Consider the following 22429-nt stretch of genomic DNA (forward strand, 5'->3'; position numbering starts at 1 on the left):
GAGAGGGCGTTTCCGTTTCCCTCCGCGAGTCCGCGGCCTGCTCTGTCGGTCACCTCCTGCTGCGCAGTTCTCGCTGAACGAGACGCGTCCTCTCCCCGGTGCGCAGGCGGGAGAGGCCTGAACGGAACGCGTAAACATCGGGCGTGGGACACATGATTTTAAAGGACAGTGTGCTGCAAATGGAAGCGGATGGTTTTGTGCGCAGGCGGCGGATGACAGCGGACACATCGGGCGGCGATGCCGCGGTGGCCGGGGCTTCCGCGGGCGCGGAGATACACTGGCTCGGCGGCAGGTTCTGGGGTGTTTCGGAAAGTCTCGTTGGCACTTTGACACCTCGGTTAGCAGCAGAACCGGAGCTTCATGTTGGACATGTCTATGGCTCCCAAGAGGCCACTGATCTCTCGGAACCGGACTATGAGGGTTTGCCCCAGGGCGCCTCCACCAGCACGCACATGTTGGCAGGAGCAGTGGCAGGAATCATGGAGCATTGCCTGATGTTCCCTATTGATTGTGTGAAGGTAAATAAATGAGAGATACGAGTTTTATAAATAATTAAAAAAAAGAAAAGAATTCATTAACAGGTCTGATGTGACCAGTGCAGGCCTTTGAAAGATCCAGCAAGGTCGAGTTAGTTTCCCTGTGATCTCCTCTGTATTTTACAGACTACATACTTTTCAGACAGTCATTTCCCTCACGCCCTTTCTCAGATTTTAGTTTTTGTACTTTTAAACTTTACTACTGCACTTCACCGTCCTTGCGGTTATTAATGGTAATGCTCATTTGTAGTTCTGTAATCTCTTAAACATCAAGATCTGTCTGGACTAATCTGGTAATAACTAACTCAAGTCCCTAGCATGTAATTCCAGCAGCAACTTGCCTCTTTTTTTGTTGTTGTAATATGATTGCATCCTGTGGTTGGGAGTGTTTGTAGTACCTTTCTTTCAACGAGGTGTCATTATGAAACATGAACATTGAGATTAGAAGGTCACACGTGGCTCTGCTCTTAAACCACATGACCATGTTGACGCTGCTCTGGGCTAGTGCGCATGCGCATTGATTCCGCTGTATTTTTAGTTCAAATATGGTCTGTATTTAGATTTTTTTTTGTCTTTTAAGTTAAAGGTTACCATAGAGACAGTACATTAACTAAATACATATTTTTTTTAATATATGCACCACAGCAGATCTGTGATATGCTCTAGTTCTATGACTAGACCAATATCAGAATGCATAGGGCTGGGTTTAAAGTATCGATTTCTCGATTTTAATAAATCCTGATTTTGATGATCCCATGTGGAATAGATCTTAAGCAGTTTTCATTTGATAAATGTACACAACTTTGTAGCGTGCCTCCTATTCAATACATCGCAGTAAGCTTAGTTAATTTTGCATTGAAGCAAAGTCTCAAATTCTGTCAATTTTATCACAAACTTTCAACAATAAATATTGTGTGGCGCTCTTTAATGTGGCGTGGCAGATCGCTGTAGAGCCTTAGTTCAAGCGGCAAACTGATCATCTCATCCTCTTTACTACTAGTTATAGCATGAAATTAACTTGAATGAACAAGTTATAATATAATCAGTCAGTCAATAAAATCAATCAAAAAACAAACAAACTTGTAAACAGTGTCACGCGACTTTACATTTACATTACAAAAGCCATTTACGTCTATAAACTTGGTAGTCAGCTAGAAAAATGAAGTCTATAGAGAAGCATTTTTATAAATGTAAGCATTATATATTCACCTGTTCTAAAGTATATAGCCTAATGTATGTTTGAAGAAATCTGTCATGAAAACAAGTTTTTATGACATCCACCAATTAAATGTTTATATTTAAAAAAATTGAAGAAGAAACATAATTATGTCATTAAATGTATTATTCTAATGTCGTTGTTATACAAAAACTTTATATATAGATATATATATATATATATATATATATATATATATATATATATATATATATATATATATATATATATACACGCATATATATCTGTACCTGATATATAGGCCTATCTACATGAATCAATATCAAATTCATTTGTAATCAGAATTGAATTCAATCAAAAGCTTGGGAATCAAAATCAAATTGAATCAAATCATGAAATTTGTGTCATTACCCAGCCCTAATTCCTACTCTAAAACCATTGTTTCCATGAAAAGGACACTGTCATTTGTCACGTCATATGTAATGGAAGCTGCTTTGCAGGAAAACTATAAGGCTACATTCACACTGCGAGCCTTAGTGCTGAATTACGATTTATTTATTTTTTTGTATAGCTGTTGACGTTGTTTCAAATGTGCTCAATATCAGATTCCAGTGCGAAAAGATCATGGTCCCGGACTGACTGGGTGGGTTAAATCTGACTCCCATGAACTGTGATGAGTGTTGATCTAGAGTGATGTAAAAGTTGGAGGAATTTGACTGTTCAGACTGAGGTCGCATTGCAAAACATCTGACCTGTATCAGATTTAGGACCACTAAAGCCTTGTTCAGACTGTCAGTCCAAATCCGATTTGTGTGAATATCCGATTGGAATCCGATCATATTTAGCTATTTAAAGGGATAGTTCACCCAAAAATGAAAATGCTGTCATCTTTTACTCTTCCTCAAGTTGTTCCAAACCTGTATGACTTTCTTTCTTATGCTGAACACAAAAGATATTTTAAAGAAGGTTGGTAACCAAATGACTGATGGACCCCATTGACTTCCATAGTAGGAAAAAAAAATACTATAGAAGTCAATGGGGACCAGCAACTGTTTAATTACCAACCTTCTTTAAAATATCTTCTTTTGTGTTCAGCAGAAGAAAGAAAGTCATACAGGTTTGGAACAACTTGAGGAAGAGTAAATGATGACAGCATTTTCATTTTTGGGTGAACTATCCCTTTAAGACTCTGTTTCGAGCTACATTCATATATGGTTTGAAATCTTTTTCAAATTGCATTTCTGGAAATCCATTTCAGTCTGAGCACTCTAATGGGATTTAGCGTTGTTTGTCACTTTATCACGCCATGTAAAGCGTACACGTCAGACGTTGTTATAGTAAACATGCTGAAAGTCGTTGCAGAAACAAGGTTGTGTTGTCACAAAGTGCTGGTCTAGCAGAAAGTGATGTTTATATTGGAGACATGCTGAATTTTAAGACTGGCGGAGATGACAGAAGGGAATAAAGCCGCGTATATCTTTCTGCCACTGCCTCAGAAGACGTAGTAGTCCAGCGTGGCGGCGGCTACACATTGTCATGTTGTAAATAAGACAACATCTGTATTGCACACCCCTCCACATTGCTGCTGTTGTTGTTTTTGGCGTATGCCTGCTAACGCAAGGTCATTGCTGTAGAAACCTATGCAGATATTCCGGAAAATGAAAGTGTGCCACGGGACATGCAAATCAGACCCAAACAGTTTCGATACACAGTCTGGACAGACAATAATTTAGACCAGGTACACAAATAATCAGATTTTGACTGACAGTCAATAAACATAGCCATATGGAAGTGGTCCAAAACCGGAATTGAAAAGATGAGATTTTATGTGGTTTGTGCCATTCACACTGTTAGGAAAAGCAGATAACGAGTCACAGAAAAACTCAGATTTGGGCCAAGCTCTAAGGAAGTTGCTTTGAGTGTTCAGCTGCTCTTGTCAGGATAATGTGAAGGGTTCTTTACAGACGAAGACACTTTATCATGTCTTTTACAGCTGTTCTCTCCTAAATTAGCCAGTCCAGATTGTGAATCTAAAAAACACAAATCTGTTTTTGCATATTTGAACATGTATTTTTTTTTTTTTTAACCCTAAATATAAATATTTGCCATAGCCTACATGTTGGGCTTTTTTCCTCAAATTTTCATATGCTCAGAATGCCACAATGCTCCCTCCAACTGCCACACATTTTATAAAAATGTAAAATTCTCTTCACCTCTTCACCTACCGATCAGAGATCACGTATTATGGTGCAGTCAGTTTTTAATATATCAATCTTTCAAATCAAGTTCGTGCTACGTTTTTCTTGTTGGATGAATATCTTAATTTTATGTTAGTAGTAAAATTGGTTGTAGTATTTTCCTGTTAAATTTTTTTTGGTCTGTGTCTCTTTGCAAAACATGTAAATTCCAAGCTGAGTCATTGGGGAAGGTAAACGTAGAAAGATTTACACTTGAGTCAAAGGTTAAGTTTAAATCACTGAACACACAGGGTCAGGGCGGCACACTGCACATTGGCCCTGTTTAGAGAAGAGAATTAGAACAAAGTGTTGAACGCTGAAGTTATATATATTATTTGCAAGCGCAGATGAAATTGGTTAGTTACTTTAATTTGTACAGATCTACTTTCTTTTTAAACCAATATTATGTATTCACCTTTTTTGAAAGTTGCTTTGTTTATCAAATGTGAGTTGTGAATTTAAACTTTTTTTTTAATTTTATTTTTTTATTATGCTTCACTATAATAACAGAAAATTAATAAAAAAAAATATTCAGTAATCACAAATGACTAAAAACATATGGAAGGGAATTCATTTTGAAAATGGACTTAATCTTAGTATGCTATTTCTTAATGGAAATGAAATCATTTCCTTTGTTGTAATAAAAGATCAGTTCTTTGTTTTGCAAGGTTTCAGATCTAATCTCTGTACTTAATTCTATTTTGCAATCCTGAGCATTTCAAGAGCAATCTTGGAACTTCCCGTCGGAGGTTGCAGTTCCTCACTCCCCTGTCATGAGGAACTGGTTTTAGATATGATTCACGCACATTTATTGGCAAATATAATTATTTCCCGGGCCTTTTATAATGGAAGTACTGTTTCCTTCCAGGTCTAAAACTACTCATGCAACCACTGCTTCCATCTCAAATTTCACCACATTGCAGTTGCTGTTCTGAACTAATATTTTCAGCTACTCTAAATCTGACCTTGTCAATACAAACATGACTTTTGTGGTAGTCTAAAGTTCACAACGTAAACCTACTAAACGTGCATTACTGGCTGCTTCCAACATTTAGTTTTCTTCCTGTTGAAAGCCAGTGTTTCTGCTTCAGTGTTTCAGTCATCTTCAGGCACTGATTTGCATCCATGTTTCTGATGTACATCAGGTGATACAGTAGCGCTGCAGGAAAAGAGGATTAGTTAGATTAAGTCCCTGTGTGACCTTATTGCTTCAAACTTCCGTTCTGATCTACAGATCCAATGACTCAGCATTGTTTGCAAGGCTGGATTCAATCATGTTTGTTTTATTTTTTGCAGTCTACAGGTTTTATGGTCTATTTTAAAATGATTTACATAAATTGTAAACCTTATACGTACTTAATTTAACGCACAATTTTTTTGTGTGTTGGATTGAAGGCCTGAGATAATAAATTAAAAATAAATAAGGAACATTTTGGGACACTTGCCCTCAGGGCCGTCGCTAGAAGGGAAGAAAGATGGTGGCGATTCTCGGGGCCCCTGGCTTTCGTGAGGCCCCCCGTGATTTCAACCGAAGGGGGAATATACTCTACCCCACCGGAATGCAGTTCTAACCAAGGGGAATCACCACCAACCTATAAAATTATGCAAATCCTGCTGATTAAAATGTCAGCAAGGTAGTATTTTGCCTGATTTTAAACTCTGAATTGAATTAACAAAAAAAAAAAGACAAGTAAACAGTCAGTACTAAAATAAGGAGTAGCACAAATAAATAAAATAGAATAAAGATACAAATAAAATAAACAGTGCTTTGAGTTTTTTTTTTTTTTTTTTTTTTTTTTTCAGGTAGGTCTAACAGTAGCATTGAAGTAAGACATTTTAAAGAAATTTAATAAGGAATCAAATGTAAAATACTGTATGGTCTTCCCTGAATAAACTAAATACATTAATCCTTGCAATTAAGGTTACAAAAGTTAGTCATTCAAGAGCAGCATGTCCTTCAAACAATAAAAGACAGAAAAAATCAGAGACAGCAGCAGGGTTATTAGGCTGCTGTCACTTTAAGGCCGAATGCACAGATCCAGTATACTGTTACACGTGCAGTTACACAACTGTTTACATTCACTTAGGACAAAACTGAGATGTTTATGTGCATACTCGTCAAGACAATGATTTTGTATGTGTACATTTGGCCTTGATAGAGTCCACCAAGGGATTGTAATAACATTGAAAAACATTTATAAATCATAGATGTATTATTTCCAGGTATTTTCGCAGATTAAATATATAATATATATTTTGTTGTAGCTTATAAAGGTAATAAAAAATATGAAAAGAAGTTGCTAAAAAGTTTTTGCTTTTGCGTGGGACAAAGAAAATATCAGCAGGTCTGAATTAAAAATCCACATTTTTAATATTTGTATTTAAACTAATACGTTAATCTACATTTCCGGGGCTTGTAAGTAAACAATTGTTCTTTGTTGCAGACACGCATGCAGAGCCTTCAGCCAGAGCCAGCTGCCCGCTACCGTAACGTGATGGACGCTCTGCGGCAAATCGTGAGGACAGAGGGAATCTGGAGGCCAATCAGGGGCCTGAATGTTACAGCTGTAGGGGCGGGGCCTGCCCACGCACTTTACTTCGCCTGTTATGAAAGGTTGAAAAAGGTCCTCAGTGATATCATCCATCCAGGAGCAAACAGTCATTTGGCGAACGGTACCAGTTTTCCCGCCCATCAGCACTGCTGATTTCCTCTTACCAGCACACCCACAATTCTAGACTGTTAGTTGGCATGCATTTCTACGTAGGGCAGTCAGTAAACGTGTTAAGTTGAGGTCTTATTTGCTTTTTCATAAGGCCTTTTCAAATTAACTGTATTCACATATTAGATCCATTGGTAGTGTCCAAAGTAACTAAAGTTACTAAAGTAACTAAGGCCCTGTTTACACCTGGTATTAAGATGCATTTTGGTCGATCGGATCACAAGTGGACGACGTTAAATACAGGTGTAAAATGGGTCTAAAACTTTTTGAGCTTGCCCACTTTTGACCACTTCCAGAGGGAGCCGAAACGCATTCAACCGTAAACATTAAGGGAATAAACATTATTGGAATTATCTTAAAAGCTAAACTTAATGTAATGTCACTACGCAAGCTAAACTGACCTGCGGTATGTCCATATAATGAAAAGTGTTCATTATAAAGCTTAAATTATGCATAGTAATGGAACACTAGTTTATTGATAAGTGATTGATTTATATTTTATTATTGCATTTATCAAATTGTGTTGTAGTGGGTATTTAGACTTAGGGTGCTTTCACACTAGCACTTTTGACGCACACCCGACTGATGTCGAACTCTGGTTTGGACCAGGCAATCGAACCAAGTGTGAAAGCATCCTTAGGGCCAGATTTACTAAACAGAGCAAATTAGCATGTGGCCGCAATCTAATAAAAGCACCGGTGGGAGTGGAAAGTTCTGCAGGTGATCTACTGAGAGTGTGCAAATTCAGTCATGTCAGGTGCAAAATCTGTTAATTCACCCAAAAATAAAACAAAAACTTGTCATCAGTACTCACCCTCATGTCGTTCCAAACCCATAAGACTTTCGTTCATCTTCGAAATGCAAATGAAGAAATTTTATTAAAAGATTGCAAAACTAATCCATATGAATCGAGCGGTTTAGTTGCAAATGTTCTGAAGAGACATGATCGCTTCATATGATGAACAGATTGAATTTAGGCTTTTATTCACGCATAAACATTGATCAGCGAACATAAACAGAAGCTCAACCGTACTTGCTTAATGCGTGAGAAGAAACCTCATTGGTTCTTGCGAAAGCTCAAACGTGATGCGTAACACGTGAATGAACCTCATTGGTTCTTGCGAAAGCTCAAACGTGATGCGTAACACGTGAATGAACCTCATTGGTTCTTGCGAAAGCTCAAACGTGATGCGTAACACGGGAATTAACCTCATTGGTTCTTGCGAAAGCTCAAACGTGATGCGTAACACGTGAATGAACCTCATTGGTTCTTGCGAAAGCTCAAACGTGATGCGTAACACGGGAATTAACCTCATTGGTTCTCGCACATCAAACGAACATGCTTGAGCTTCCGTTAACTGCAACTGATGATGTGAGAGTTGATGAATGCTTATATGTGAATAAAAGCCTAAATTAAATCCGTTTATCACATAAAGCGGTCGAGTCTCTTCAGAAAATGTGGACTAAACCGCTCAATTTATATGGATTAGTTTTACAATCTCTTTATGAACTTTTTGAAGAGTCAAATGGTAGTTGCGTAGCTGTCAATGGAGGGACAGAAATCTCTCAGATTTCATCAAAAAGATCTTCAGTTGTGTTCCGAAGACGAACAAAAATCGTACGGGTTTGGAACGACATGAGGGTGAGAGTTTTCATTTTTGGATGAACTAACCATTTAATACATGCTTTTTGGGGAGTGTTAAATAAATAATGGTGAAAATACCAGAAAATTGACTACTGTAAATCACATTGCATGATTCTTTTAAATACTCTCTGCCCATAAATGTAGCTGTCTGACATGGAAACTCCTACATATGCATATACAATAAGGTCAGCACAATTCTAACTCTGTCCACGGCTTTTTATCGGCTATCCTGACAGTAGTTTTTTTTTAACGGCAAAAGAGGCTTTGTGCCGCGCGCAAGCTGTTAGTAAATCTCGGCCTTAGACTCAACTTTGCGGAGCTCATGGTAAAAGTCATTGTTGGTGTTGCTGTGTCTCTTTTCTTTCTCTTTCCTCCAGGTCAGGGTGAAAGGGTGGTAAGTAACTGCTGGCATATTACCGTTTACCAGTAGAATACACAGGAAAGGGATACAAATTATTATTTGGCATCATATTATTATTATTTTTGGATCATGATTTGCAGGAAAATGCCTCATGTCCTGTTAGCATCTCTGTATTTTGATTGTATTCTGAGAAGTAGCAGCGGCAGTTTTTGCTTTTTACCGTAAAACAGACAAGATGAGTGAAGTAATTGCCAGTATTCTGAACAAAAGACTCTTTCTTTCCTGACTCCACATTCCCCAGAGTTTATCCAGTCAATCCTTAATCTCTCTGTTAAATCATGGGCGGTATTTGGTGGCTGTTCAGGTTTTTGAACAGTTTTTGTTTGACCGTGATCTGATCCATCTGTATATCTGATTGTTGTATTTTGATTCCTGTGACTGCCCACTGTGTGCATGCCCTAATTTTGGTGCTAATGTCTGAGGGTCTGTGTTACAGGGACAGCTGGATGTGTTGCCACATTGCTTCATGATGCTGCCATGAATCCAGCTGAAGGTATATTAGCTTTAATCTTCACTTTATTTTTCTATTACACTTCACTTCTATTGAAAAAGTCTTTAATATATACTGCCATTCAAAAGTTTGGGTCAGTAAGATTTTATTTTCTGGTAGGTATACTTTTATTCTGTAAAGATGCATTAAAATTGATCAAAGGTGACACTAAAGACATTTATAATGTTACAAAATATTTGTATTTAAAATAAATACTGTTCTTTTGAACATTCTATTCATCAAAGATTCCACAAAAATATTAAGCAGCACAACTGTTTTTAATAATAATTTTATTAGAGATGCACCGATGTATTGCCCGGCGATATTTATCGGCCGATTTTTTTAAATCAATTTAAAACCATTGACTATAGCATGAAAAGGCTGATATAACAAACCGATGTTTTATGAATTAACTGTGTGAATGCCCTAAGTTGTATAATGTCTGTTTCATAATACAACATTTTTCTCTGGGTAAAATAAGTTTTGTTTTTTTCATGAAAGTTTATCCTTTGCACATGTTTTTAAGCCTTGTGAATTTAAATATTCAAGCGCAAGATAATGTAAAAGAGCAGTCAATTCCACTTAATTATGCTCATTTGATTAAACAACAAAAGACAAAAAAAACTCACTATTCTTAACCAAATAACTTTAATGTATATTTAATTTATATAATGAATAATATATATTACATTTGATTACTTTATTTCTGTACCTGAAAACTACTGTTTGACCTACCTGAAAAGCACTGTTTATTTGCTCTGTTGTATTTATGAATTTATGTTGGCATGTTGAATGTTAAATGGATCCAACCCATGTTCAATTGAAATTATTTAATGATGCAGCAATAAACTAGCTAGTATACATTAATGGATGCTAATTTAAAACATAATCAAAACACTAATCTACTTTAATGACAAAAGTTCAAATAAGTGATAAATATCGGAATCAGCCAATAGTTTGTTAAAATCGGTATCGGCACAAAAAAAAAATCATATCGGTGCATCCCTAGATATAATTATATATATATATATATATATATATATATATATATATATATATTATAATGTAATATTTTATAATATTACTGTTTTTTTCCAGATAAATGCCTTAATGTGCATATTTTCAAGACACTTTCAAAAACATTAAAAAATGTTAATGACCCCAAACTTTTGAATGGTAGTATGTTTATTGTTCTACTTTGCATCTGTATCTAGTTTACATGGATACTTTTTTTTTTACTTGAATGGGTCCTCTTTTTTTTGTTTGTGTTGGATTTATTTCATGTCATAGCAATAACATTTTTGGGGCACATACCATGGTAGGAGAAAAAGATAGAAAGGAGAAAGATGCTTTCTGCAACCAGATGATGTAGCAAACTGTCCCATGCTAATTAGTAGGACTGCGACTGCTTATTATTTTGATAACTAGTCTATTTTTTTGTTGTAAAAAAAAAAAAAATTCTGTATTTTATAAAAAAAAAATTTTTAAAAACCATTTTATTCCACATCCTCCACAAAATTCTCCTTCAAATAATGCACAAATTGTGCAGCATACCTTAACCTCCCAGCCAGGAGGTGGCAGAAAAGATCTAAATTCACTACAAAACTCTCTCTCTCCCTTAAAAAAACCCAAACACACACATTTTCAAAAGACAGCCTTGTGAGAGCAGATTGGCCTTGCTCTAATTAACAGCTGTGCGATGTTGAAACGGTAGCATTAGCCGAAATCCCCCAGTGGCCCGAGTCTCAGTCAGACTGCAGCGTCTGTTTCTGCACTCTTGAGGCTCAAGGTTAACAGCGCAGGTGCCAGACTGAGACCTTGCGCAGACACCTGCTCTCCTTCTGGTCTGTTCCCAGCAGACCGCTTGACTGTAGGTCACGCAGGAGGCTCGTTTGATCCGCTCGCGTCCGGATGAAACGGACATTTCTCCTTTGATGGGCCTTACTGTATTTCAATCACGACCTGACTCGTTCACGCACTTGATTAACGTCCCCCTTCCTGTCCTCTTTTGTTTCCTGTCTGGACCGCGATGACCTCCCCTTGTTCAGTGGTGAAGCAGAGGATGCAGATGTATAACTCGCCGTACCGCGGCGTCCTGGACTGTATGCGCTGCGTGTGGCAGCGGGAGGGGATGTTGGCCTTTTATCGCAGTTACACTACGCAGCTCACCATGAATGTGCCCTTCCAGGCTTTGCACTTCATGACCTACGAATACCTGCAAGAGCTGTTGAACCCCCAAAGACAATACCACCCCTCGTCCCACATGGTGTCGGGCGCGCTGGCGGGCGCAATCGCCGCCGCCGCCACAACGCCGCTGGACGTTTGCAAGACGCTGCTGAACACGCAGGAGTCTCTGGCTCTCGATTCTGTCAGCCAGGGCGGAAGACACATCTCAGGCCTCGGCCATGCCTTCCGGACTGTCTACAGGCTTGGCGGCCTGCCCGCTTACTTCAAAGGCGTTCAGGCCAGGGTCATATACCAGATGCCCTCGACCGCCATCAGCTGGTCCGTCTACGAGTTCTTCAAGTACATTATCACCAAACACCAGCACGAGAAGCGCAGGATCCAGAGGGACGGAGAGAAGTAACCGGCGAGACCCTGGCATACCCAACCTGATAAGCACTCGAGCTGCAAATGGACTGATTTAATAAATGATACGCACATATAGAGTCGAAACACTCATGTCTGTTTACTTCTTTTCATTCAGCATTTAATACTTTCCTGTATAATTCAGCTAATAATCATGACCTAAGTTTTCACTGTGACAGCTCAAAAAAACAAAACATCTTTGTGAGTCCCACAAGAGGGCATCAGAGGCCTCTTCAGACTTGATATGCTAATGAGGGGGCGGTCCTTTAAATGTGTGGGTGGGCATCAGAATCTCTAGACTTCTCCAATTCCTTTTTTTTCCATCTAAACAGTACCCACAAGAGTAAACCTGAAACAATTTTTTTAATATACCCAGCCAAAACCAATGCGCACAATTGAAGACGTATCTGTACATTCAAATTGGGATTTTAAATATCATTTAAATCATTGTTTATGGCAGAATGTAGACCTGTACAGTAATTTATTGCCTTCTCTGGATGAATAGCACTCAGAGGTAATGAAAGATATATGTTAGAGGTATTTTTGTAGTATTTGGCTGTGGCATTTCATCAGCACTTGTGGGATATGCTCCTGCAGTTGTTCCAAAGTTTTGAGGCGGAGATCACTGCCACTCCGCAACTTCTAGAAATAGTTTTGAGGGGACTCCCGCATAGATCTGTTTGAGAGCTTTAGAAAGACACAGTCCTTTCTGCCCAGCGTTAGTAACATCTAGTCAACAATGCCTTACACATGCAGATCACATGGCCTGAGTGTCATTTAAAACAGATTCTTTATCTATCGAGGTCCTTCTGAGTAATTAAATGAATATGAATTGGTTTGAGTTATTTCTTGATGGACACTAGAATGTATTTTGGTTTGCTCTTAACTGAATTTGAGCTCTTGTTTTTGAAAGTTTCTGCTGAAACTATGGAGTTTTATTGACAGCAGTCTGACTGCCCCGTTCCATTTTGTTCCTCAGCTTCCAATAAATTCGCAGTGCAGGAAATTCCTTGGCATGCATAAAGCTGATGTCTGTGTGATTTCAATTATTTATCTGTAAACTAATTTAAGTTGGGAGTTAAATGAATGTTCTTGGTTAACATGATTTATTTTCTTTTTTTGACTGGTTTGTATATAAAAAATTGCACTCATTATATCATTCAGAAGTTTGGGGTTGGTATAATTTATGTTTTTGAAAGAAGTCTCTTGTGCTCAACGAGGCTACATTTATTAGATGAAAAATACAGTAAAAATAGTTATATTCTGAAATGATTCCTGATGTTTTTTTGCAAAAAATACATTACCTAATTCTATACATTACCTAGGCATTCTATAGAATGCCGGATTACACACTTTGCCGGTAACATATATAATATAAAACTGGTTAACATTAAGAAACATCCACAGTGATTACAATGGTAAAACATTCACATAGAACAGTATAGTCCCCGTACTTAAAAGATGAATTTAGACACCTTTGGAGCTCAAATGTCTCATTTTTTGCTTTTTAAATCTTCTGGAACTGTTTGTACCATTGATTTCCAAGTGCATTACTGTATATGGCAGCCCTTGATTTATTTTGTGCATATTTTATACTTGTTTTTTTATACTTGTTCCTACTTGGATGCTCATAAGTTAGTCATTACCTCCTAAAAAGCTATCCAGTACATTTAGATACACGACTTGGCCTAATTCCTCTGTGTGGATTGTGGAATTCCTCTGCTGGTGTCCTCGGGAATGAAGGAGCAGCACCTCTTAAGCAGGAAGAGTTGAAAGATCTCTGTTGGTGGCAAATTCAGTGTTTGGTCTAAGACACAGGTGCACATGTGACCTTTGACTTAAAGTTTCCGAACAATTGCCAGGGGTGTACATGGAGGAGCTCTCACTTTACCTGCATGCTAATGTCTGGACAAGAGGGTTAAATGTTTCTTTTTTTTATGAGACAGCCTCTAATGTGGCGCTAAAAGTATTTGGACACTTAAACAACACAAGTTTCTCAGTCTTTTTTGTGTGTGTGTGTGTGTGTGTGTGTGTGTTTTGATGTCAAGCACCTGGTGCCAAGGTAAGTTTTTAGAAGATGTATGAAGCCAGTTCCTCTCAAGTTTGCACAGGTGTAATTTATTTATTAATTACCGGTATATATTAACCACTTACTTTTGACAAACGCAAAGTGTGTGTGTGTTAGAATTTTGTATTTATATATAATCAAGAGAGACAAAAAAAGACATTTATAATGTTACAAATGATCTCCATTTCAAATAAAGGCTGTTCATTGTTCAAAGAATCCTGAAAAAAAGTGTCATGAGATTTGATTTTACACCAAAATATTAATCAGCAAAAACTATTTTCAACACTGACAATTATTAATAATTGAGCACCAAATCAGCACATTAGAATTATTTCTGAAGGATCATGTGACACTGACGACTGGAGATACAGCTTTGACATCACAGGAATAAATTATGATGTTGTTTATGGTTTATAACAGTGGTTTTTCTTTGATGTTTTTCCTTGGAAATGTTTAAAATCCCTATTGATATTTTACATAATGCAATAATGCATTTTTTAAGTGTATATATTATTTTAAAACCTGTCACAATAATGTCCTGATGATGTAACAGGTAGGTAACAGCATGCCGCTGATGATGGGGTTAAAAAAATCCTCCCTTTTCTCTAAAGCTATGAGAGAGAGCAGATGACAGACGAAGAACCATCAGTCCCGCTCCTGAGAGCCGCAGGCTCAGCCGGCTGAACGTGAACTTGACTGTCAGTCTGCCAGGTGGAAGAGCTGGACTGTAATGGAGACGCACATGGATGTCACTGTGAGTTAGACCTGATTCAAATGCCCAAGGCAAAGGAAAAAGAGTCAAACGATCTCAATGCAATTTTGTACTTGGTTTCAATTCAACTGTAAACTGTAGATTATTAATCTGGATGCTCTTGCACAGTTTATTTTCTGGGACTAATCATACAATGACAAGGTGGTGTTGACTTTAGTCTGCCATTTCTAAGAACTTATCAAATTTGAATACAAACCTGACATGGAAATCAGGTCTGGAGTTTCTATCCTTGGATGCCTCAGTGGATACACAGGTCTAACGTCAGTCATAACCAGTGTGTTCACTTTATATTATCCTGTTTGCAAAAAAAAAACACACACACACACACATTGCAGGACATTGAATTATTTGCTTTTGGAAAGAATCCATATCCATCAGACATCATTTTGCTCTCTTTTAAAGTAATACGGGATTTAATGAGAACATTGGGTATCATTGAAAAATATGTACAAAGTTGCATTCAAAAAATAAAATCTGGGTGATTTTGCTGCTGGTTCTGTTTGCAGGTGCAAGATGATATTTTTTTATACAGTCTTTATTCTCTACTCCAGACGTATATCTTGTCAGGTAGACATCTGTTCAAACAGGGAGTGTTAATGAACACTCTTTGAATGTCTGAGAGTGTGTGATGGTGTGTTTCACCCCACCCTAGCTTTCGTTTATGTCTCTCCTCCCATCCGTGTCGCGGGTGGCCCGCACAAGCTTGCCCACAATGGTGCTGATGAGCTTCCTCTGCAGAGTCTGTAGGGGATTATGAGGAGGTGTTTATGGTTCCTGATCCATCCAGTGATCGGCCCTATAAGCAGTTCTTTAAGGAGTCAGAGATGGTGAATGAGGTATTTGTTGGGAATTAGGTGATGTTATTGTTGTTTTAGAACATGTGCCTGGGCTGATGTTTGATCAGCTGAGTCAGAGAGAGACTTGGAGTAGTTTCCTAAGTGGGAGAATGTGAGAAAGTGTGTGTTGCTTTAGTTGTTGGACTGCTGACAGACAGTGGAGTGTTTGCTTTTTCTTCGAACTCTAATAAAGAGCCCTCACGGCCTGGTAGAGGATATGTCTCATGAGACACTTGTTTGTTTGGGTTGTTCTCCATCGATTTACCACACACACATTAACGTAGTTTCATTGCATTTGATGCTCAGCATTTCTGCATGCAAGATTCCGATCAATCAAACCAATGGCCCAATTGGTGTTACTAGCACCATGGCTGTTTGAGCCAAAACTGTATATACCCTTGGTCTTGATTTTTTTATGCCTTTATGATCATCAAATATGAAATGATTATTTATCAGTCACTGGATTGTCCTGCAGTGAAGCTCTATTTTGTTAAATTCTTCCCCACAATTGTTAAGAGATGTTGAGATCAACCTATATGCAAAAATATCACAAAAGCAGTCATTGCCTTGTTTATACCTGGTATCAAGATGCCTTTCGGTCGATCGGATCACAAGTGGACAACTCTAAATACAGGTCCGGATTGCTTTCGTAGTGTAAACGCTCATGTGGTCGAATGCGTTCAAGATCGCCTTCTCTCCACCTACTGACCTAATAATGACCTAATATTCCCCTGAAAGTTATAGCCTATTTATGCTTGAGTAGAAGCACAATAAAACATTTTATTGCATTTTTTCCCCAATCACATATACAGTCATGTGTAAAAGAAAGGACACCCTTTTGAATTATATGGTTTACGTATCAGGAGGACATAATAAAAAATCCTCTGGTCTTTGGCAGGTCTTAAAATTAGGTAAATACAACCTCAGATGAACAACAACACATGACATATTGTCATTATTGTCATATCACACAGTGTCATTATTTGTTTAACAAACACTTTGTCAAAATGGAAAAGTCATGTGTGACAAACTAAGTAGGCTACACCCTTACTGCTTCCATAGGAATTAAGAGGGTAAGTAGCAGTCAGGCCATTCTAAACAAATGCCTTTGATTAATTGATCATCAGCAAGTGTGACCAACTCTATAAAAGCAGAAGTTTTGGCAGTTTGCTGGTCTGTAGCATTCAGGTACGCACACCAATGCCAATGGAGAAAAGACATCAGCAATTTCTTGCTGCACATCAATCTGAAAAGGGTTGTACGGCCATTTCCCAACAATTTGAAGTCCGTCTTTCTACAGTGAGGAAGATTATTCAAACATTCAAGACAGTTGCCAATCTTCCCAGGAGTGGACGTCCCAGCAAGGTCAGACCGTGCACTGCTCAGAGAAACTGCAAAAAACTCAAGAGCTACATCTCAGACTCTACAGGCCTCAGCTGACATGTTAAATGTTAAAGTTCATGACAGTACAGTTAGAAAAAGACTGAACAAGTATGGCTTGTTTGGAAGGGTTGCCAGGAGAAAGCTTCTTCTCTCTAAAAAGAACATGGCAGCACAGCTTAAGTTTGCAAAGTTGCATCTGAACAAACTTCAAGACTTCTGGAACAATGTCTTCTGGACAGACGAGACCAAAGTGGAGATGTTTGGCCATAATGCACTGCGCCACGTTTGCCAAAAACCCATCAACACAAACACCTCATTCCAACTGTCAAGCACGCTGATGGAGGGGTGATGATTTGGGCTTGTTCTACAGCCACAGGACGTGGGCAGTCTGGGCACCTTACAGTCACTGAGTCGACCATGAACTCATGAAGTCAAATATGAGGCCATCTGTCCAACAGTTAAAACTTGGGTGATACTGCATCATGCAAAGGGACAATAATCCCAAGCACACAGGCAAATCTACAGCAGAATGGCTGAATAGGAAATGAACCAAGGTGTTGCACTGGCCTAGCCAAAGTCCAGACCTAAACTCAAAATGCTGTGCAGGACCTTAAGAGAGCTGTGCATAAACAAATGCCCACAAACCTCAATGAACTGCAGCGACACTGTAAAAAAGAGTGAGCCAAAATTCCTCCACAACGATGTGAGATACTGATAAAGTCATATAGAAAATAATTACTTCAAGTTATTGCTTCTAAAGATGGCTCTACAAGCTATTGAATCATGGGGTGTAGTTTGTCACACATGGCTTCTCCATTTTGGCTTTATTTTTGTTTGTTTTTAAATTACACGGTTTAATATGTTATCTGTTGTTGTTTATTTGAGGTTTTAATTAATTTTAAGACCTGCTATAGAGAGATCTTTTTTTACTATGTTCTGATACATAAAACAGAAGGGTGTACTTTCTTTTTCACTTGACTGTATAGCAATCGTCATAAATCAGTTCTAAATTGAAAGCTTAAACACTAAAAATTCACCCTTTGAAAACCATTTTTAACTTGGACATTGCGTTACAAAGGAAACAGTATTTTACATGATTTTAGCGGGCTCAGTTTTGGTGGTCTTAACTTCAAATTTGGAACACAAATTGTTTTCCTTCTGCAATAATCTGGTGAGGATTTTCGTTAAAAAGAGACCAACCTTAGGTCTGTGTTAAAGTGAAATAATGTGTGAATATAAAAGAGCATTCATGAATTACAATCATTTGAATTCAGATCTATGCTCAAAAAGGTGACAGTATCTATTAAGTATCAAATGTAAAGTGAAGCTAAGAAAACATTTAGTGATAATTCCCTTACAATTAGTTTTCGTAGCTTTCTTGGCAGTGTACTTTTTTTATTTAATTTTTGCAATTTATCTATAAGGACAATTTATTTATTTAGTGCATTGCAAACAGTATGTTTTTCTGAAAAGTAAGATATCATGCTTTTGTTCCAACCGGATCATTGAGTGAGTGAGTCACTGCAAAAAATTGGATCAAAAGAATGATTCATATTACATCTTGGAGCGGCTCTCTTTTTTTCCAGTTTGAAATAACAATGAACGGCATGTTTTTATTAAATGTTGAGCAGTAAAAAAGTACAATATTATGCTTTGTTTGGAATGTAGTAAAGTAAAACTTGAGATTGGGTCCGACGGGGGTCAAAGGGGGCAGAGAGTTGTTAAAGTGTCCTTATTATGGCATTTTATTTTAAAGGTTCCTAATTTTGCTTTGGAGGTCTCCTGCAATAGGGTTAAATGCATTAAATGCATAAAAACTTTTATATTCCTTATAATATACATATCACATAATTTCTTAATGAGTCTGAAAATGGTTAGTTCGAAGATTCAAGTCCAACTGAAATCAAAATTGACCCTATTTACTTTGTTAGCGCATATTACTAGTCTTGTGGTGAAAAATTTATCTGTACAAGTTAATACACAGAAAAAAATTGTTTGCCGTCATAATCTTTAATCAAAGTCTGAAAAGTTACTTCCGGTCTGGAATGGCGTTCCTTCTCTGATGATGTAGGTTTGACGGCTTGGGTTGGGAAACGCTTAACCACTCCCCTCAAACCATAGTCTGCTATGAGCAGAGATGGAGAGGAGGAGCGCTAGAGTAAAACCCTGCCCTCTGTTCAATATTCCTTTTCACTGGGAAATACGTCACAACACTGGAGAAAAGTCGTTTGCAACTTCCGGTTCACGCGGACTTTCAGTCTCTCTAAACCCCTTAATTCCGCAAGCCTATACTCTGCTCTGATTGGTCAGACGGCCCAGTCTGTTGTGATTGGTCTTCCGCTTACAGCGTGTGTCAGAAATTAAATGCCTTTTACCATATCTGAATTTCATTTCCAGAGGCTTCCTTAGCACTTGTATCACAGTGTTACGAACAGGAACGATGGACAGTTTTTCAGTATCACTGATTCAGTGTGTCCTTATTCTTTTGAAGTGCATGCAAAGTGGATTTGCATCACTAAAATCCCAACTTATCAACATGTTGACAGCACGAACCAGACTGCCAGTCTCAGCTACAACTACAGTGTTTGAGGATGGCTTAAAGTAGACGTTTGTTGGCAGCCAATTTGTTATATTGTTACGTAGGCATGTAACGGGAAGTCAGACTGGAATTGCTGATGACTCGTTTCAGCAGTTCAAAATCGATTCTTTCTTTAGGAGACATTAGGGGCATTCGCACCAAAGGAACGTTTTCATAGTTCCTATAACTATTGGCAGAAGTACATGCTTTTTGGCATGTTCGCACCACAGGAACTAAGAATGGTTATAGTTATAGGAACACCTTTTGAGTGGACTAAATTAGCTTCTACTTTAGACCAGGGTCTAACTCAGTACAATAGGAACCAGTGCTGAGGGTAACGCATTACGGTTACGTAATCAGATTACTTTTTTCAAGTAACTAGGAAAGTAACGTATTACTTTTAAATGGACTTTTTCAAATAAGTAACGCAAGTTACTTTGTTTTCCCATTTATTGACTGACAGCTCTCCTGTCCCTATGTTGAGAGAAATTGGGAGTGCTGAGCATAAGCGTTGTTTCCACTGTGTGAACATGATGGTTATTGTAGCTCTAGACTAAATGTAAGCGTACATTTACTCATCACTTTGCACTTTTAGATTTGCCAAAAATATATATTTTTTGTTGTTTGAAGGGGTTAAAAAACAATCAAGTAAACCCAGCCCTGAGAGTAACGTAAAATTGTAATGCATTACTTTTAAAAGTAACTTTCCCCAACACTATTACTGTACCAGTGATGTAAGTGTATGTCAATTGGCCCAACGCATGCCATGTTACACACAGTTAACAAACTCCATGAACTAACTCCACAAATATGGAGAACAGCAATAGATAGACCAACGCCAAAGTCCAAGCACTTCTCAAGCTTTACGCTAAGGAGGAAATCCAACACGAGGACCAAGCGGAACATGATTATGTATTTCTGCCATTAGCAACATTGGCAATAAACCACACGGCAAACACTATAATAGTTTTTCATATACCATTTACTTTCTTGGTAACACTTTACAATAAGATTAATTTGTTAATGTATTAACTAACATGAACTAGAGCAATACATTTGTTACTATATTAGTTAATCTTTGTTAATGTTAGTTAATAAAAATACAGCTGTTCATTGTTTGTTCAAGTTAGTTCACAGTGCATTCACTAATGTTAACAAATACAACCTTTGATTTTAATAATGCATTAGTAAATGTTGAAATGAATATTAACTAAGATTAATAAATAGAAGTATGTTCATTCTTAGTTCATGTTAACTAATAAATCTTATTGTAAAGTGTTACCACTTTCTTTGTTTAACAGTTCTATCTAATAACGCATTAGACAGATCGCAAACAAATGAAGATGGAGAATGGGAGCGCTGTGTGCTCAGGCTCTGCCGTTCTCAGCGCCATCAAACTAAAAGTATTGTACAACAACCAGAGCGGCAGAGCTTACGTCACTTCAGACTTCCTACTGGCGGTGCAAATGCAACCAGAAAAATGGCCCTAGGTGAAAATGTAGTTCTCAAGGGACCGTCCTGGTGGCTAGTTCCTATATCTGAGTTCCTATAACTACCCGGTGCAAAAGCCCCTAAACTTTATTTGTTGTGCACTTTGATCTTTAAACCTGTGCAGACTTTGTACATTAACAAACTGCAATTGGATCTGTCAAATTCACAAATGAATCATTTATCGTGATGTTTGAACTGTTTCAAACGAGTCAGCGAAAAGGAAATGGCTCATTTGTTCATATATTGCGTCTCGGGGAGTCTATTGATTTCTTCAGTTCCAAATAATAACAAAAAAGTATGTTTTTCTGAAATGCAGTGCAGTAAAAAAGACGCTTTTGAACGTGGCAAAAATGCTCTGATAAAGTACAGATACTTAAAAAAAAATGCACCAAAAAACTCCTCCTTAATGTTCACCATTGGCAAGGAATATGTGATTGACGCCTCTCACCTGAAATCAGGCCAATTACACAGGTGTGATATGAAGTTTTCCTTGCCTGAGGCTGACTTTATATCTGAAGTTGACACCTTTTCATATCATTTGAACTGACAGCTGCTCTTTTTGGCCTTCTTAACATTAACCAGAGCCTTCTTTGCCATTCAAATTATCCACACCAGCCACTCTTGCAACAACCTTTACCAACATTCAAGGAACAGGATTTCCAGCTGTGATTTATACTAATTGGTCTTGTGCTTTGCCTTTACAGATGTGTTTGTGCATTGGTTGACCCCGGAGACCTGATTGTGACTGTGAGACCACTTGACTGTGAACTTTGACGTGGTGGTCATCTTCATGTGGCCTTTTACAGAGGTCTCCACCTTTGTGTCTCTGTAAACACACACAGTCTTACCTAATCTAAACTATTTAGTCTGGCAGTGAAATCCTCTCAGCATCAGTGCTATTATGCAAAGAATGACTCCTCTTCGGAAGCTAGAGCCATTTTATTACTAGGGCTGCCAATTTACAAAACAGTAAATATATACTACCGTTCCAAAATTTGTTGTCTTTTATTCAGCTGGGATACATTAAATTTATCCAAAGTGACAGTAAAGACATTTATTAATGTTACAAAAGATTTCTATTTCAAATGAAAGCTGTTCTTTTGAACTTGCCATTCATCAAAGAATTATGAAAAAAAATGTATCACGGTGAGCAGCACAGCTGTTTTCAACATTGATAATAATAAGGATCACGTGACACTGAAGACTGGAGTAATGATGCTGAAAATTCAGCTTTGCCATCACAGGAATAAATGAAAATTTAAATATATTAAAATAGAAAACAGCTCATTTAAATTGGAAAAATATTTCACAATATTACTGTTTTACTGTAAACGTGATTATGCCTTCTGTATTGATTTGATTTCCATTATTTATTTGGATTGCCTCTTTGTTTTCTCTTTAATGGTGGCCGATGTTTCGGCTAGGACGCTCAGGTAGGTATAGGATAAATGTTCTTTTTCTATTTTCTTTTCTTTCTTTTTTTTTT

The 22429-nt window shown here is 37.7% G+C and overlaps 1 protein-coding gene and 1 long non-coding RNA gene across 3 annotated transcripts in view; one reads left to right on the forward strand and one right to left on the reverse strand.

The window, feature by feature from the left end:
* Nucleotides 1–12844, forward strand: slc25a28 (solute carrier family 25 member 28). The gene is made up of 4 exons (XM_084092350.1): nucleotides 1–518; nucleotides 6395–6623; nucleotides 9173–9229; nucleotides 11275–12844. Exons 1-4 carry the CDS (start codon nucleotides 153–155, stop codon nucleotides 11811–11813), a joined length of 1191 nt encoding a protein of 396 aa, XP_083948476.1. The 5' UTR covers nucleotides 1–152; the 3' UTR covers nucleotides 11814–12844.
* Nucleotides 12502–22429, reverse strand: part of LOC311069298 — a 16830-nt gene continuing 6902 nt past the window's right edge. Inside the window, exons 2-4 of one of the 2 annotated variants that reach the window (XR_014603504.1) lie at nucleotides 15303–15396; nucleotides 14852–14950; nucleotides 12502–14648 (exon numbers count right to left, since the gene is read on the reverse strand). This is a non-coding gene — a long non-coding RNA (uncharacterized lncRNA). Of the gene's footprint in view, nucleotides 14649–14851; nucleotides 14951–15302; nucleotides 17789–22429 lie in introns of those variants that run through there. The other variant, XR_014603505.1, reaches the window with a different exon arrangement.

The sequence above is a fragment of the Abramis brama genome (assembly GCF_963993115.1).
Source record: "Abramis brama genome assembly, chromosome: 19".
Lineage (NCBI taxonomy): Eukaryota > Metazoa > Chordata > Actinopteri > Cypriniformes > Leuciscidae > Abramis > Abramis brama.